Source organism: Microtus ochrogaster, chromosome 4, assembly GCF_000317375.1.
Source record: "Microtus ochrogaster isolate Prairie Vole_2 chromosome 4, MicOch1.0, whole genome shotgun sequence".
In the NCBI taxonomy this organism is placed as follows: Eukaryota; Metazoa; Chordata; class Mammalia; order Rodentia; family Cricetidae; genus Microtus; species Microtus ochrogaster.
The window spans coordinates 40,414,509-40,428,627 of NC_022011.1; the positions used below are offsets into that span (position 1 = coordinate 40,414,509).

A 14,119-nucleotide genomic window follows, 5' to 3' on the forward strand; every position below is an offset into this window, starting at 1 on the left:
GAGCTGGGGAAGCAGGGGCTGGAAGTGGATTCTGGAATCCATGTGTCCAGCAGCACAGGAGATGGGGAAGCAGGGGCTGGAAGTGGATCCTGGAAGCATTGAGCACAGGCTCTTTTGTGAAGTCTGGTGAGAAGGCTGGAGAGGTAGTTTGAGCCCAGAAAGCCTTGGACAGCAAACAGGAAGTTTAGGTTTTCTGCCGCTGCTAAGCACGACTTTTTTGGGGAGTTGGTTTCTGAGTTGTAGCAGCAGAGTAAAATAAAAGTTTTTGGAAGGCCACTTCAAGTGACTTATAGAAACTGGATTGAAGAGTAAGAAACTTGGGAAGACTTCAGTGACTGTTAAAATAACAGAGAAATACATTAATAACCATGGTAACCTTGTGAATGAGTCCTTACTCAGCAATAATGCTGAAGAGCCTGGGTTGGGTCTGGAATATGACAACAGACCCAGCGGGGCAAAGAGCAGCAGCAATGGCTTTGGGGAGCAGATAGAATCCATTTCAGGCTTTATGACTTAGGAGTCATGTCACATCCCTATGGGGTAGGGATAAACATCCAGAAGCTTTGAGTTAAAAGTACCAGCCGGACGGTGGTGGTGCTTTCCTTTGGAGGAAAGGAGGACTTTGGAGGGAGAGGCAGGTGGATCTCCGGGTTCAGGGCCAGCCTGGGTGTACACAGTGAGTCCCAGGACAGCCATGGCCACACAGAAACCCATCACCACCAACAAAAGTATTCCTTGGTGTCTTGATAGTTTTGAGTGAAAATTAAGCAATAGGCGGTACTGATAGACTTGGGTCAGGTACATCCTTTGCATGTTTATAGGCCTGAGCTCATTGGCTCTTCACAAGGCCCTAGGGAATGAGTGCATCACACTCCACTGTACAGACAGGAAATAGACATCAGGAGGTACAGGCATGGCTTGTGGGAGCTTTGCTAAGATTCTGCCTGTGTGGAAGCCTGCGGTGCAGAGTGGCTGCGTGAGTGATGAGGAAGGATGTTGAGATTCTGTGTTCTGGGGACAAAGGATGCTGGATGGACTTGAGAGGGGCTGTTGGGCTTCATCGGCCATGAAGAAATAGCTGAGGGGATAGTTACATCTCAAGCTTTCCATGTTCTCTGCGATAGTAATGTCACTCCAAAGGCTTGCTTGATGGGAGGCTGCAGAGTCTGGGTTCCAGTTCTCAGTATGGCTGGAATGTCAGCTCAGATGCCTGTTTATTCGCTGTTTAGGGATTGGCTCAGTAAATGTGTCTCATCTTTGTTTCCCTATGACAGCATGAATGTCCTTTCATTTTGATAATAAAGCAACTAATGCTTCAGGCTTTTGGAGGGCTGATGTCTTGAGAATTTAAATAATTAAATCAGCCATTTAAGGATATTTTTGAGGCATTTGGCAAGTAAGTAAAATGATGCTCAGTTTTTTTTTTAAAGATTTATTTATTACATATACAGTGTTAGAAGAGGCCATGGGATCTCATTATAGATGATTGTGAGCCAACACATGGTTGCTGGGAATTGAACTCAGGACCTTTGGAAGAGCAGTCAATGCTCTTAACCTCTGAGCTATTTTTCCAGCCCAGTGCTCAGTTTTTTATTTAAAATTTTTAAAAATACTTTATGTGTATGAGTGTTTTACCTGAATGTATGTGTAGCACGTTTATGCCTTGTTACCATGAGTTCCAGAGGGCATCAGACTTCCTGGAACTGTTGGGAGCCACCATGTGGGTGCTGAGAATTGAACCTAGGTTTGCTGGAAGAGAGGCAAGTGCTCTAAACTACTGAAACGCGGTTGTAAAAATGTAGTGACCTTTAAAAAACAGAACTGCCAGGTGGTGGTGGTGCAGGCCTTTAATCCTCTGGAGGCAGAGGCAGGCGGAGCTCTGTGAGTTTGAGACCAGCCTGGTCTACAGGGCAAGTTCCAGGACAGATAGGGATGCACAGAGAAACCCTGCCTTGGGGTGGGGGTTGGGGGCACAACTCTGAAGCCGGAATGGTAGTGCATGCTTGTAATCCCAGCTCTAGGGAGGCTGAGGCAGGATTGAGAGGAGGAGGCCTGCCTGGCCTACACAGTGCAAAGCCAGCCTGGGCTGCTTGAAAGTGTCTCTAAAAACCAGAAATAAGACAAAAAGGTTGGGTACCTTTTATCTCCCAGCTGGCTATAGGTAGTAAAATAAGCAAATGTAGATCAAATCTAAATACACAAATTTACAGATTTGTTAGAGTTGGATGGCAAATTTCACTTATATGTAAGTTGATGTTTGCGTTGCTAGTCGTGACAGGACAGTGCTGGTGGGCAGTCCTGGCACTCCTCTGCTTTCTGTAGAATGGAGGGGAACCTCTCTCTCTTCCTTCCCCAAAATTAGTCTTAGGAGTAAATTAATATGTGTAAAGTGCATAAAATAAGACTAAAGACTTTCTCACGTTAAAGTCCTCAATATTTTTAAAAATCTAATTCAGTGGTATATTAAAGTAGAGTTTCCTGACAGCAAGTTTTAGGAAACCTGCTAATGCTCTTTGTTACTTTCTCGGTTGATCAGGAATCTGAGAATTCCCTGGCTGGAAAAACGGCAACAGTAAAGCAAAAGCACAGCCCACTCCCACATGCCAACAGTCAATACCCCACCCTGCTCTTTAAAGTTCAGGCTTAACAAGTTGCCCATGGCAGAGTTGGTGCTCAGTGCCCGCCTGCAGGCTTTAGTAGGGCAGTAAGATAGAAATATTAGAAGAGAAACAGAGTAGCCAAAATCACTGAAAAGCAAAGATCTTGAGATCTCCCAGATGGCAGAAAGTTCTGTCTGTTCCAGTAACTGTAGCATTGTGGCCTCAGCCTAGGCTGAGACTTAGAGCAGGAAGCTGGGCCAGGAACTCTGCCTGCTGATCCTCTGAGCTACCTGCAGCTGGTCTGCAATGCTTCTCAAGACAGCGCTGAAGGCAAGCAGGGAAGTCTTGACGTGGTCACTGTGCTAGAGGTAGCATTAGTGTGGGCCTCTTCCAGGACTATTCTTAGTAATTGCCAGACTCTGAGCTCTTTCTTTTCCTTTTCCTCCCTTCCTCTGATTTCCCAGCCCTCTGGGAGTTTCAGATGTCCTTATATGATTCATTTCATTCCTGGAGAGGAACCTTAGCAATGTTGACAGAGTTATTTAAGCAAGATTTTGTTAGGGTCACCAAAATGGGGCTGGTTCTTTCAGCCTGGTAATACACACGCAAGAGCCTAACGCACTCAGTTGTACCTGACTTGGTGTGTGACTCCCCTCCTTGTCACTTTTCCAGGTGAAAGTCAGCTCAGCTGTGCTTAAAGCCGCAGCCCACCACTACGGGGCTCAGTGTGACAAGGTCAATAAGGAGTTCATGCTCTGCCGCTGGGAGGAGAAGGACCCCAGGCGCTGTCTGCAGGAGGGCAAGCTGGTCAACAGCTGTGCGCTGAGCTTCTTCAGGTAAGACTCGCCTGACGGTGAGCTGTAACATCAAGGTGTTCTGAAATAGTCTTCAGTGAGGAAGTGGCAGGTTTTGAAATCAGATAAACCAAAATTATTTTGTATCTTTTGGATTTGTTTTTATAAGGCAAGTTCCTCCATGAGTCTCAGTTTTCAGCTCTGCAGTAGTCAGTAGTGTCTGTTCTCTACAGTATTGCAGTAGGTGGGTTTTTTTTTGTTTTTTTTTGTGGGTTTTTTTTTTTGTTTGTTTTTTCGAGACAGGGTTTCTCTGTGGTTTTGGAGCCTGTCCTGGAACTAGAATTAGCTCTGGTCTCAAACTCACAGAGATCCGCCTGCCTCTGCCTCCCAAGTGCTGGGATTAAAGGCATGCGCCACCACCGCCCGGCTGCAGTAGGTGTTTTTAAAAGGTCTGTACAACCACATCAGCCCAGTGCTTGTTGACAGACAACAGACAGTTGTGATGGTTAGGAAATTATTGAGTATTGGGTTTTAGGTCGGACACTGTGTGCAGCACAAGCCCAGGTGTGTAACTAGCTGAACAGTGTTATTTGGGCATGGTGTTAGGGTCTTGTAGTCCTAGCTCAGGAGCTGGAGGCAGGGGTACCAACAAGGGCAGCTGTGGCGACACAGGGAACTGGAGGCCAGTTTGGGCTACGTGAGATGCTTTTTCAAAAAAAAAAAAAAAGTTTGGTTTGATTAAGTCAGCCTGGAACTCAGTGTGCAGTGCTAGAGTACTCATTCCAAGGCGCCACCTCACCCAGCCGCAGGAAAGGTGTTTGAGATTCTGTTGTAATAAAAGGACAGAAACAACCTAGAGTGGGTGTCTGAGAAGTTCAGAAATAGTCCTGGTGTCAGGCAGGGCTGGATCCAGGGTCTGAGTGGCAGCAGAGCTATGCCGTTCCTTTTCCTCTGGTTTCTGCAGAGTCTCTGGGCTCAGCACTTCTCTGCTGATGTCGTTTTCAAATAGACTTTCCCTTTGCTATTGCCTTGGAATGGCCAGCAGCCACTGCAAGCTGCCCTCCCTGTCAGCGAGCCCTGAGCGTGCCATTGCAGTGCCATTGCCAGTGTGGGCAGAGTCCCCCGCTGAGCCAGATCCCACTGTCTGTGAACCCTGGGAGGTAAGCACTCTGATTGGTCAGGCCCAATGTGAGGTTTAGTCTTACCTTCACCCACTCCATCTGAGAGACAGGGAGTTGTTTCCCAGAGGAAAAGCAGGGGTGTTACAGAAGAGTGGGGCCGACTGCTGCCTCGTGACTCAGTGGCTGTCTTTCTTTCTGGCCTGTGCTGTCCCTGTCCACATGCAAAGATACTTTTGTGGTTATAATTATAATGTGTATATTTTTAATATAATGTATAAAGTATACATTATACCTGACAGCTCTTGTTAGTGAGCTTCAGTCTATACTGTTTAGCCTTTCTTTCTTTCTTTCTTTCTTTCTTTCTTTCTTTCTTTCTTTCTTTCTTTCTTTTTTCTTTCTCCTTATTTTTTACTTTTATTTTTATTATGTTTTGACACATGGTTTCCTAGGTAGCCTGGCTGTCCTGCAACTCACTAAGTAGACCAGATTGACCTTGAACTCACAGCACCTGCTTCTGCCTCCCAAGTGCTGGGATTAAAGTTGTACGCAATTACTTCTAGTTTTTTTAATTCCTTGGTATTCATTTTCCAACAGTGTAATTTTTTTAAGGTTTTGATAATGTTTTTTGAGATCTGAACTTTTATTGCTATTTTTTAAAACATGAACGGTTAAAAAAATTCTTAAAATGTGTTTGTGTATTTTGACTGGATATGTGTCTGTGCACCATGTTCGTACATGCCTAGTACCTTGGGATGGGAGATCAGGAGAGGGAGTCAGATCCCCTGGACCTGGATGTGCGCTGCCATGTGTGTGCTGGGAACCAAATCAGTTCCTAAGCAAAGCAGCAAATGATCTTACTTGCGGAGTCCTCTCTCCAGCCCTTAATTTAAAATATATATTTATCCATGTGGAGGGGGCATGTGCACATGCCATGGTGCAGGTGTGGGGGATCAGAGGCCACCTTTGTGGAGTTGGTTTTCTTTTGTCACCTTTCAGCTCCAGTGATTAAACTCAGGGCATCAGGGTTAAGGCAGTTTTACACAATGAATCAGCTCACCAGCCCCTGCCTTACTGTTTTCTAGGTTGGGTCTGTAGCACAATGCCTGCTTTCCTGGTTCACTAGTTGGGCAAGGGGCTGGAGATTGAAACACACAGAGACATAGGTGCCAAGAATGCCCCTTTTTTGTGTTCCAGAACAGCTTATATAGGGTCTCCTTGACTAATGGCCACACCCTAACTCTCAGCTGCAAACCCACCAGAAACCACTCCCCTGCCCTCAGGAACTCCTGAGGGTCTGCTGCTCAGAGCAGCTGCAAGCATAGGAAAACACATTGTTTACTTCGGCAGGCAGGGGGGTCACAGGACATTCAGGGTCTGGGGGTCCACAGTCCCCAACAGGGTCAACTTAGTCTGCCCTCTGCACTGATGCTATTTACACAGTGTTTAAATATTTAGGAGATAGGAAATAGTGCTTTATGATGCCTGGAGTTATGCCAGTATTATTGCCTTCAGGGTTAAATACACCTTTACTTATTTTGGAAATAAAAGTGATTTTCTAAGATTCCTGAGATGCAGAGATGGACTGTTGTAAGCTGGAGATGACCACCAAGGCATGGTGAGCAGAGGCCAGGCAGGGTCTCCCGCTGCAGTGCTGGGCTGTGATTCCTGCTACAACTGTGGAGAACACAGAAGAGGAGGGTGGGGGTTACCCAGGGTGCTAGGTAACTTTGGGGAGGCCTAAGATGGAAACTGGGTGAGTGGCAGGGGAGCAGCATGGAGGGTAGACTTGTGCTGCATAAACTCTCTGAAAGTCTTCCTGAGATACCCGGAGAGGGGTGTTGGGGGTTACATAAAGTAGTATTTTACTTTCTTTTTCTCAAATTTTTATTTTAATTCCTAACAGGTTTGAATGAAAAGGGAAGGGGTTGCTCCAGCCATTTTTTCTTCTCTTCTTATCTCTACCCTCCCTCTCTCAGGGGAGGGTGGGTGGAATAGAGTCCTGTAGCTCAGGCTGGCCTCACATCCACCCTGTACCTAAGGCTATCCTTGAACTCCCAATCCTCCTGTCTCCACCTCCCACGTGCTGGGGTTACAGTCCTGTGCCCCACACCTGTAGAAGTTAGCTCGATTCGGGAAATATAACCAGGCTAGCTAAACGATAAAACAATTATATCTTTATTTATTATAAGGGGAAAACTCACGAAACAGGGACGAGAAGTCCAAGCTCAGCTGTGCTGGAGGGAACCACAGAGAGAGAGGAGCACCTGGGTCTTGTTTTTTTTTTTCTCCAGGCCCCAGAAAGCCACACCCTAACTTGGTCCCACCTCTTTTTTTTTTTAATTTATTTATTTATTTATTAAAGATTTCTGTCTCCTCCCCGCCACCGCCTCCCATTTCCCTCCCCCAATCAGCTCCCCATCTCTCATCACCCCGAAGAGCAGTCAGGGTTCCCTGCCCTGTGGGGAGTCCAAGGACCTCCCACCTCCTTCCAGGTCTAGTAAAGTGAGCATCCAAACAGCCTAGGCTCCCACAAAGCCAGTACGTGCAGTAGGATCAAAACCCAGTGCCATTGTTCTTGAGTTTTCAGCAGTCCTCTTTGTCTGCTATGTTCAGCGAGTCCGGTTTTATCCCATGCTTTTTCATACCCAGGCCAGCTGGCCTTGGTGAATTCCCGATAGAACATCCCCATTGTCTCAGTGTGTGGGTGTACCCCTCGCGGTCCTGAGTTCCTTGCTTGTGCTCTCTCTCCTTCTGCTCCTGATTTGGACCTTGGGGTTTCAGTCCGGTGCTCCAATGTGGGTCTCTGTCTCTGTCTCCTTTCATCGCCTGATGAAGGTTAATATCCAGGAGGATGACTATATGTTTTTCTTTGGGTTCACCTTCTTATTTAGCTTCTCTAGGATCATGAATTATAGTCTCAATGTCCTTTATTTATGGCTAGATAAAGATAATTGGTTAACAAAGCTTCCCCATCACCACCTAGCCTTCCTTGGCCTGTCTTTTCTTTGTCTATCTGTTCTTATGTCTGTGTGTGAATGTGTGTGGGTCTGTGTGGTGTGCACATGTGCCCACATTCATTCAGAAACTCAAGGCTGAGACCAGGAATCCTTATTCTGTGAGGTGTGTCACTCAGGCATGGAGCTTAGCACTATGGCTAGTCTCACCCTCAAGCTTGCTTTGCATCTTCTGTCCCCTCTTCAGAGGATGGAATTTACAGTGGGGCAGCCAGGGAACCTTGGCTCTTATGTGGGTTCTGTTACTTATGTGTCATGTGCTTTAGGTACTGGCCGTCTCCCTAGCTTCCTCCAGCAGCTTCCATGGTTCAGAGGGAGTTATTTGCTGCTCTACTTCCTAGCAGCGCCCAGCTCTTCATAGTGAGGACTGATTCTGGCCAGCACTACCTCCCTCCCGTTAGTTAATGTGCTTGTGTTTGAAGGTCTCTCACCCCTGGCCTCTGTCAGCATGCCAGGTTCTGACTGCTTCCTTCCCTTCTGAGTTTGCTGAGCTGTGATGTAAAGACTGAGCAGGCTCTAGAGAGGTCTCCTGAGTAAAATGCCTGTGGCTTAGGCCATGGGCTTTTATTTTTGATGAATAAAGGAAGGTTTGCTCCTGAGAAATCTTGCTGTGTTTTATTTCTTACTTACTGGTTCTTAACTTTGGGTTTTCTTTTTTAATTACAAAGCATATGGAAAGTTAGGCTTCATTATGACATATTTCAAGCAAAATTTGTTTTTGTTGTTTGTCTCTCCTCCTTTGTGTGCTCACCTCCAGTCCCCTTGTCCTAGTCTGAACCGGCTCTCGCAACCTTCGTTCTTCTGCCTCTCTTATGACCTGCTGTCCTACAACGTACAAGTACACATGTGTTAAAAGTCTAAAGCCACATAAGATATGAGAGGGGATGGTGGTTCGGGTCTCAGACTGTGCCACCTTGCTTAATATGACACTTACTAGTTCTGTTTTCCTGCAAGTTTCGTATTTCTTAGAGGCTGAGTAAACCAGGCATGGTAGCACACTGGAGGCAGAGGTGGACAGATCTCTGAGTTTGAGGACAGCTTGGTCTGCAGAATGAGTTCCAGGACAGCCAGGGCTACACAATGAGACTCTCCTGAAAAACCAAAATTAAATAAAGCTGAGAAAAACTCCATTGAATACACATGCTGTGTTTTCATTGTCCAGTGTTCTGTTGATGATCCCCTGCTTTTGTGAATGGAGCAGCAGCAGGCATACGGTCTAGTGTCTGGGGTCGGTTATAGCGAGTCCTTTTTGGGTGCAGCCTCGAATGGTGTAGTTGGATCACATGGTGTTCTGGTTTCCATTCTTGACGACCTTCCACAGTGGTTGCACTAGTTACATCCTAGCAGTGGGCAGGGCTCCTTCCCTGCAGTCTCAGCGCTTAGTTGTCAGTTTTTACTTGAAGGCCTTGAAGGTACCGTGGGGTGTGGCATTGTTACTCCTACACTTTCCAGAATGTAAGGCTACTCTGTTGTGTGAAGAGCTATCCCTAACCTCCAGCCTTCCTTTCCAGGCAGATCAAGCGTCACTGTGCAGAGCCTTTCACAGAGTACTGGACTTGCCTCGATTATTCCAACACGCAGATGTTTCGTCACTGCCGCAAACAGCAGGCCAAGTTTGACAAGTGTGTGCTGGATGAACTGGGCTGGGTGCGGCCAGACCTTGGGGAGCTGTCCAAGGTAAGGTTCCTCTGGGTTGGGTAGAGGGGATTGGCTGTGACAAAGGCAGAAGGGGTCCCTCTGAGGATGGAGAGGCTGTGAGTGGTCCCCATTTACCAGACAAAGGATTCGACATCCAGAAGCAGTGTGTCCTAGCAGGTGTTAGCCAACAGGGAGCAGAGTGTGTTAGCCACCATGCTAGTGAGGTGCCGTTGGCAAATCCACTGGAGCAGCAGGAGCAGCTTGTGCCAGATTCTTTTGGAACATCAAGAATTGAAGAGCTCATAGTTGAAGAGTGGGTCCTCCTTCCCCCTGGGTTGGTGGTTTCGGTGATGACTCTGGCTGAGGCATCATGGAAGCCTGATGTCTGCACTGTTCTTTGTGCTCTCGTGAGTCTTAGCTCAGGAGCATTCTGAGTGCTGGGCCCCCAGACGCACACACGCTGTTGTGGCCTTCCTGGAGAGCTCTTCCTGAGCTGCTTCTGCAAGATAGTTCATCCTGTGAAATTAAAGAATTTGGGGCTTAAACTCTGTCTTCACGGTAGGATCTGTGCGGGCAAGAAAGATGCATTATTGAAACTCTAAAGATGTGTAGGGACTCCCACCTTCTCCCGAGCTGCTGTGATGTGCAGCGGAAGAAGTCCTGCCCACAGTGGCCTACATGCCTGCTGCTTTAACTGAGGGTCTCCACTCCTTAGAGCCAGGCAGCAGAGCTTGGCGGGAAGAGCACGGTTGGATGGAAGAGTAGGACTGAATCTTGTTACTTCCCGCTGCCAGTCTGCCCTGTCTACTATCCCCAGGGCCTGTGTGAGTCCCTGCCCAGCACTAGGCACATAGGCTGTCCTTCTTAGTTCTCGTCCCTTTGGGGCCAGCGCCACGAATACATGGGTAGCCTAGGTTTTTTTAGTCTGACATACTTAGCTTTATTTAAGATACATTCTTTAGCTAAACTGAGAAAGTAACTTTAGTAGTGGCCAATCAGAGTTGGAAAGTGATAAAACTTACACACTTAACCAGTAGAACTCCCTTTTCTTCTTTCTTCTTCACCACAGGGGAAGCTGTGAGTCAGGCTGTTAAACAAGAGTATTTATTCTTGAGTCTTTTTTTTTTTTATTTTTTATTTTTGAGACAGGGTTTCTCCGTAGCTTTTGGTTCCTGTCCTGGAACTAGCTCTTGTAGACCAGGCTGGCCTCGAACTCACAGAGATCCACCTGACTCTGCCTCCCAAGTGCTGGGATTAAAGGCGTGCGCCACCACCGCCTGGCTTGAGTCTTTTTTTAAAAAAATATTTTTTATGGTTTATTTAACTTTATTTTGTGTTCATTGGTATGAAAGTGTCAGATCCCTGGAACTGGATTTTCAGACAGTTGCGAGCTGCCATGTGGGTTCTGGGAATTGAACCTGGGTCCTATGGAAGAAGAGTCAGTGCTCTTAACCACTGAGCCATCTCTTCAGCCCTATTCTTGAGTCTTTATATTAACATTCTTTACCCCAAAATAAAGTTATCTAATTGCTGCAAAAATGTATTTCTTGACATGTATTGTCAATTTTAGTTGCACTCCAATCCACTGTCCAGTCTCCAGAAAGGCCGTTAACCAGCCAAGGGAAACCTAAATGGTAGCTTCATTCTCTTTGGCATTCTGTCTGGCCCACTTGTCTCTTCCTCCGAAGACCCCAGTCCAGATGTCACACCCTTTCCTAGGCAGAATTATCTCCTACTCGTAATGATAACCTGATCATAAAGAAAGCAAGTTGGGGGGCCCTTCATATACATCCTAGTTCCTCCCAGGAATCCCTTTTTATGCACTGCAGTTTTATCATCAAGTATGCCTCAGGCCTTCCTTTAGGGATGGGTCTGAGGTGCCCTGCTCCCTCCCTTCTGGGGTGTGTGAGAGCAGGCTGCTTCACTAGTCTTCCTCGGTCAGTTGTTCTTTCATTGGGTCCCTGGTTACTCTATATTCAAGAAACATTCTCAGAAACAAAGAATGACAGTTTTCTCGGCTGATTTCATGAATGTCTCCAGTGAGCGTTTGGAACTACTCTGTCAAGCAGCAAGGAACTCTTCATTTGTGACCTGCAGTCAGAGCAGGGGACAGGGACCTGCACTCAAGGCCTTGGGTTCCAGCTCCAGCTCTGACGTCATCTTAGGTGACCCAGTCACTGTCCTATGAATTGGAGATAATACGTACACATAAGGTAGTTAGTTATATTAACTGTGTACCTGGAGCTCTGGGCACAGAATTGTTTCTGAGTGGTATATCTAGGCAGATGGGCCTGGCCTTTCATACATGCAGATGGCTTAGAGTTGGTACCACTGAAGTAAAAGTCAGAAAATGCTTAGTAGCTGTGGCCTACTTGTAGGGACCTGTGTCCTTAACTTTCAAAGGGTTAAGTTCTGGGCTAGAGGTATTGCCAAGTAGTACAGACACTCACTTACCTAGCATGTGTAAGGCCCCACAGCAAAGTTCAAAATTTAAAAATGAATTTCTGGTTGCTTTTCAGTTGAGGTTTTGATAATCATTGGGGATGGTAGTTGTCGGTGCTTTCCTCCTTGCTCTTGGCTGCAGTTTAGGACCTACTGTTTCCTCAGACTGTTGGTTCAGCTCTTAATTCTGGGCCCACCACCGGGCCTAGCGTCCCTGCTCCCAGCTGCAGATAGTGATTGGTCGCATCCCTATAACAGTGGCACCTGCTGCCGTCAGGTTAAATCCAAGCACCTTTGCACAGCATTGCGTACTGTATCACCCAGCTTGGTGCCTTAGCTGTGCATGGAACTCATAAGCATATATCCTAGCAAGGACATCACCAGGTGGGAGCTGCTGGTAAGGATGAGCTGGGCTAATACGCTCAGCATCAACACTGATAACACCAGAGCTTGCTTAGGTGTGGTCTCTGCCGCTGTGGTGAGCTCTGTAGACATTGCCTGTGCTGTCTTTGTCTTCTCACTTGCACTGTCTTCCCCCTTAATCTCCCTGGCAGACTCCTGATTCTCCTCAGAAATAGCCTAGGCCCTGCCTTCAGTGTGGGTGATTTGTGCCGGGACTGCCCTTCCCCACACAGCACAGTAGAAGTTCTGTCTTGCTCACTAGCCAGTGAGAGAACCCCAGAGGACAGCTTGTCTCAGCTTGTCTCTTGCTGTAACCTCAACTCCTGCCATGCAGAACGACAAAAGGTGGAGTTCCAGAAGTGGATGCAAGGGTTAAGTGAGGCTAGACGCATCTGCCTTCCAAGTGGAGGAGTAGTTGGAGTGACAGGAGCAATGGGACCCCAAGGGTTCAGGGTTACTATTGCTGCAGTCCCATTGAACCCTACCTCCTTCTGCATCCTTCCAGGTTACCAAAGTGAAAACGGATCGCCCTTTACCAGAGAACCCTTACCACTCAAGACCGAGGCCGGAGCCCAACCCTGTGATAGAGGGGGATCTGAAACCCGCCAAGCACGGCAGCCGATTTTTTTTCTGGACCACGTAAAGATGGGTCCACACGCGCCCAGATGACAGCTGATGGAAACACCCATGCCGCTCGCGTGTGCTTTCCTGGATCACGGACGTTAACAAAAAAGTTAATTTATGTGACTTGGCAGTTATTCTATACATTTCCTGTCCATTAAAATTTTAAAGGAAACAGTTGTGTTTTATTACGCTTTATGTAACCTTTTAGCCTTTAGAGATGACTTCCCCTGTCCTTTCTTGCGCTCCTGACTTGTTCTAAGGAGGACTTGCCTGTGTGGCAGGAGAGCCACACTCCAGCATGGAGGCTTTGCTACCTGAAGCAGCTTCCCAGGAGAGGTCAGCCTAGAGTGTGAAACTCCAGCTCTCTCTTCTCGGCCAGCATTCCAGGCAGAGAGCTCTCCCTAACAATCATTCCAGGGCCATCCAGGACAGAGTGAAGGTTTGAGCCTGTGACTCAGGCATGGGAGGGGCTGCTGGCTGGGCCCTAGGCTGTGTTGCTCAAAGTTCCTTAAAGAACCTAACTTCCACCGCTTCCCCTCAGTAGCCCATCCTCTGGTGTTATAACCCAGATGTTTTTCCTGATAGACAAGGGAGGTGGAGGCTGAACTCCCAGCTCCAAAGCCAGGAAGTTGGAGGTCTGAGTGTCAATTCCAGCCTTGGGTGTGTTCCTTAACCTCCTGTGAGAGGTTGAGTTTGAGGACAAACCAAAGACACATGCTTATCTACCTCCTGGGCAGGTTAAAGCCCCAGTGTTTAGGAAGCGCTGGCTCAAAGCACTGTTCCCCCACGTCCCTTCACCCTATCCAGTTCCCTTTCACTTACTTGGCCGTTTCCTTTACAGCCGACCGGGTCACTGCCCTTTATGGTTGTGGCATTGCATTGCCACATAAGTAGCTGCATAAGTCGTCAGAGCTCGGTGGCTTTGGGCCGCGTCGCAGAGCTGTGAAAATAAACTCTGGGGCATGCGTCTCCTTCGGTTCTTCCAACTCTCGGTGGGGAGAGTGAGACATTAAGACAGATGAGGCACAGGGGCTGCTTCCAAAGACTACAAGGCCAGTTGAAGGGAAAGTGTTTCTATGCCATGCTTACCTCACCATTGGGGACATTTGTAGTGAAGTTCCCACTTCCTCCACACCTCTGCTCAGACTTCTAAAACTCTTGAATAAATGCTTGGGCTTTAAAAATAGCTGAGACAAAGTGTATTAACATCTTGGTGGCCAAATAATTGGAAGTCAGCTACGATTCCTAGAGTTGGGCAGGGCCATAGACTGACAGGTATGTGGTATCCTGCCTGCCATAGCTGACTTCTCAGTCCCCTCTCAGAAGATGCTCATAAATAACACTTGTTGAGGACTTGCACTGTGCCAAGTGCTTCACAGAAGTCAACTCCTGCCGGGCGATGGTGGCGCACGCCTTTAATCCCAGCACTTGGGAGGCAGAGGCAGGCGGATCTCTGTGAGTTCGAGACCAGCCTGGTCTACAGA

The 14,119-nt window shown here is 47.4% G+C and overlaps 1 protein-coding gene across 1 annotated transcript in view; it reads left to right on the forward strand.

Annotated features, from left to right (window-relative positions):
* Ndufa8 (NADH:ubiquinone oxidoreductase subunit A8) overlaps positions 1 to 12,807 on the forward strand; it is a 14,988-nt gene extending 2,181 nt beyond the window's left edge. The window contains exons 2-4 of the mRNA XM_005345972.2: positions 3,273 to 3,436; positions 9,041 to 9,206; positions 12,517 to 12,807. Of these exons, the coding sequence (XP_005346029.2) occupies positions 3,273 to 3,436; positions 9,041 to 9,206; positions 12,517 to 12,654 (468 nt within the window). The 3' untranslated portion in view covers positions 12,655 to 12,807. The remainder of the gene's footprint in view (positions 1 to 3,272; positions 3,437 to 9,040; positions 9,207 to 12,516) is intronic.
* The last annotated feature ends 1,312 nt before the right edge of the window (positions 12,808 to 14,119 follow it).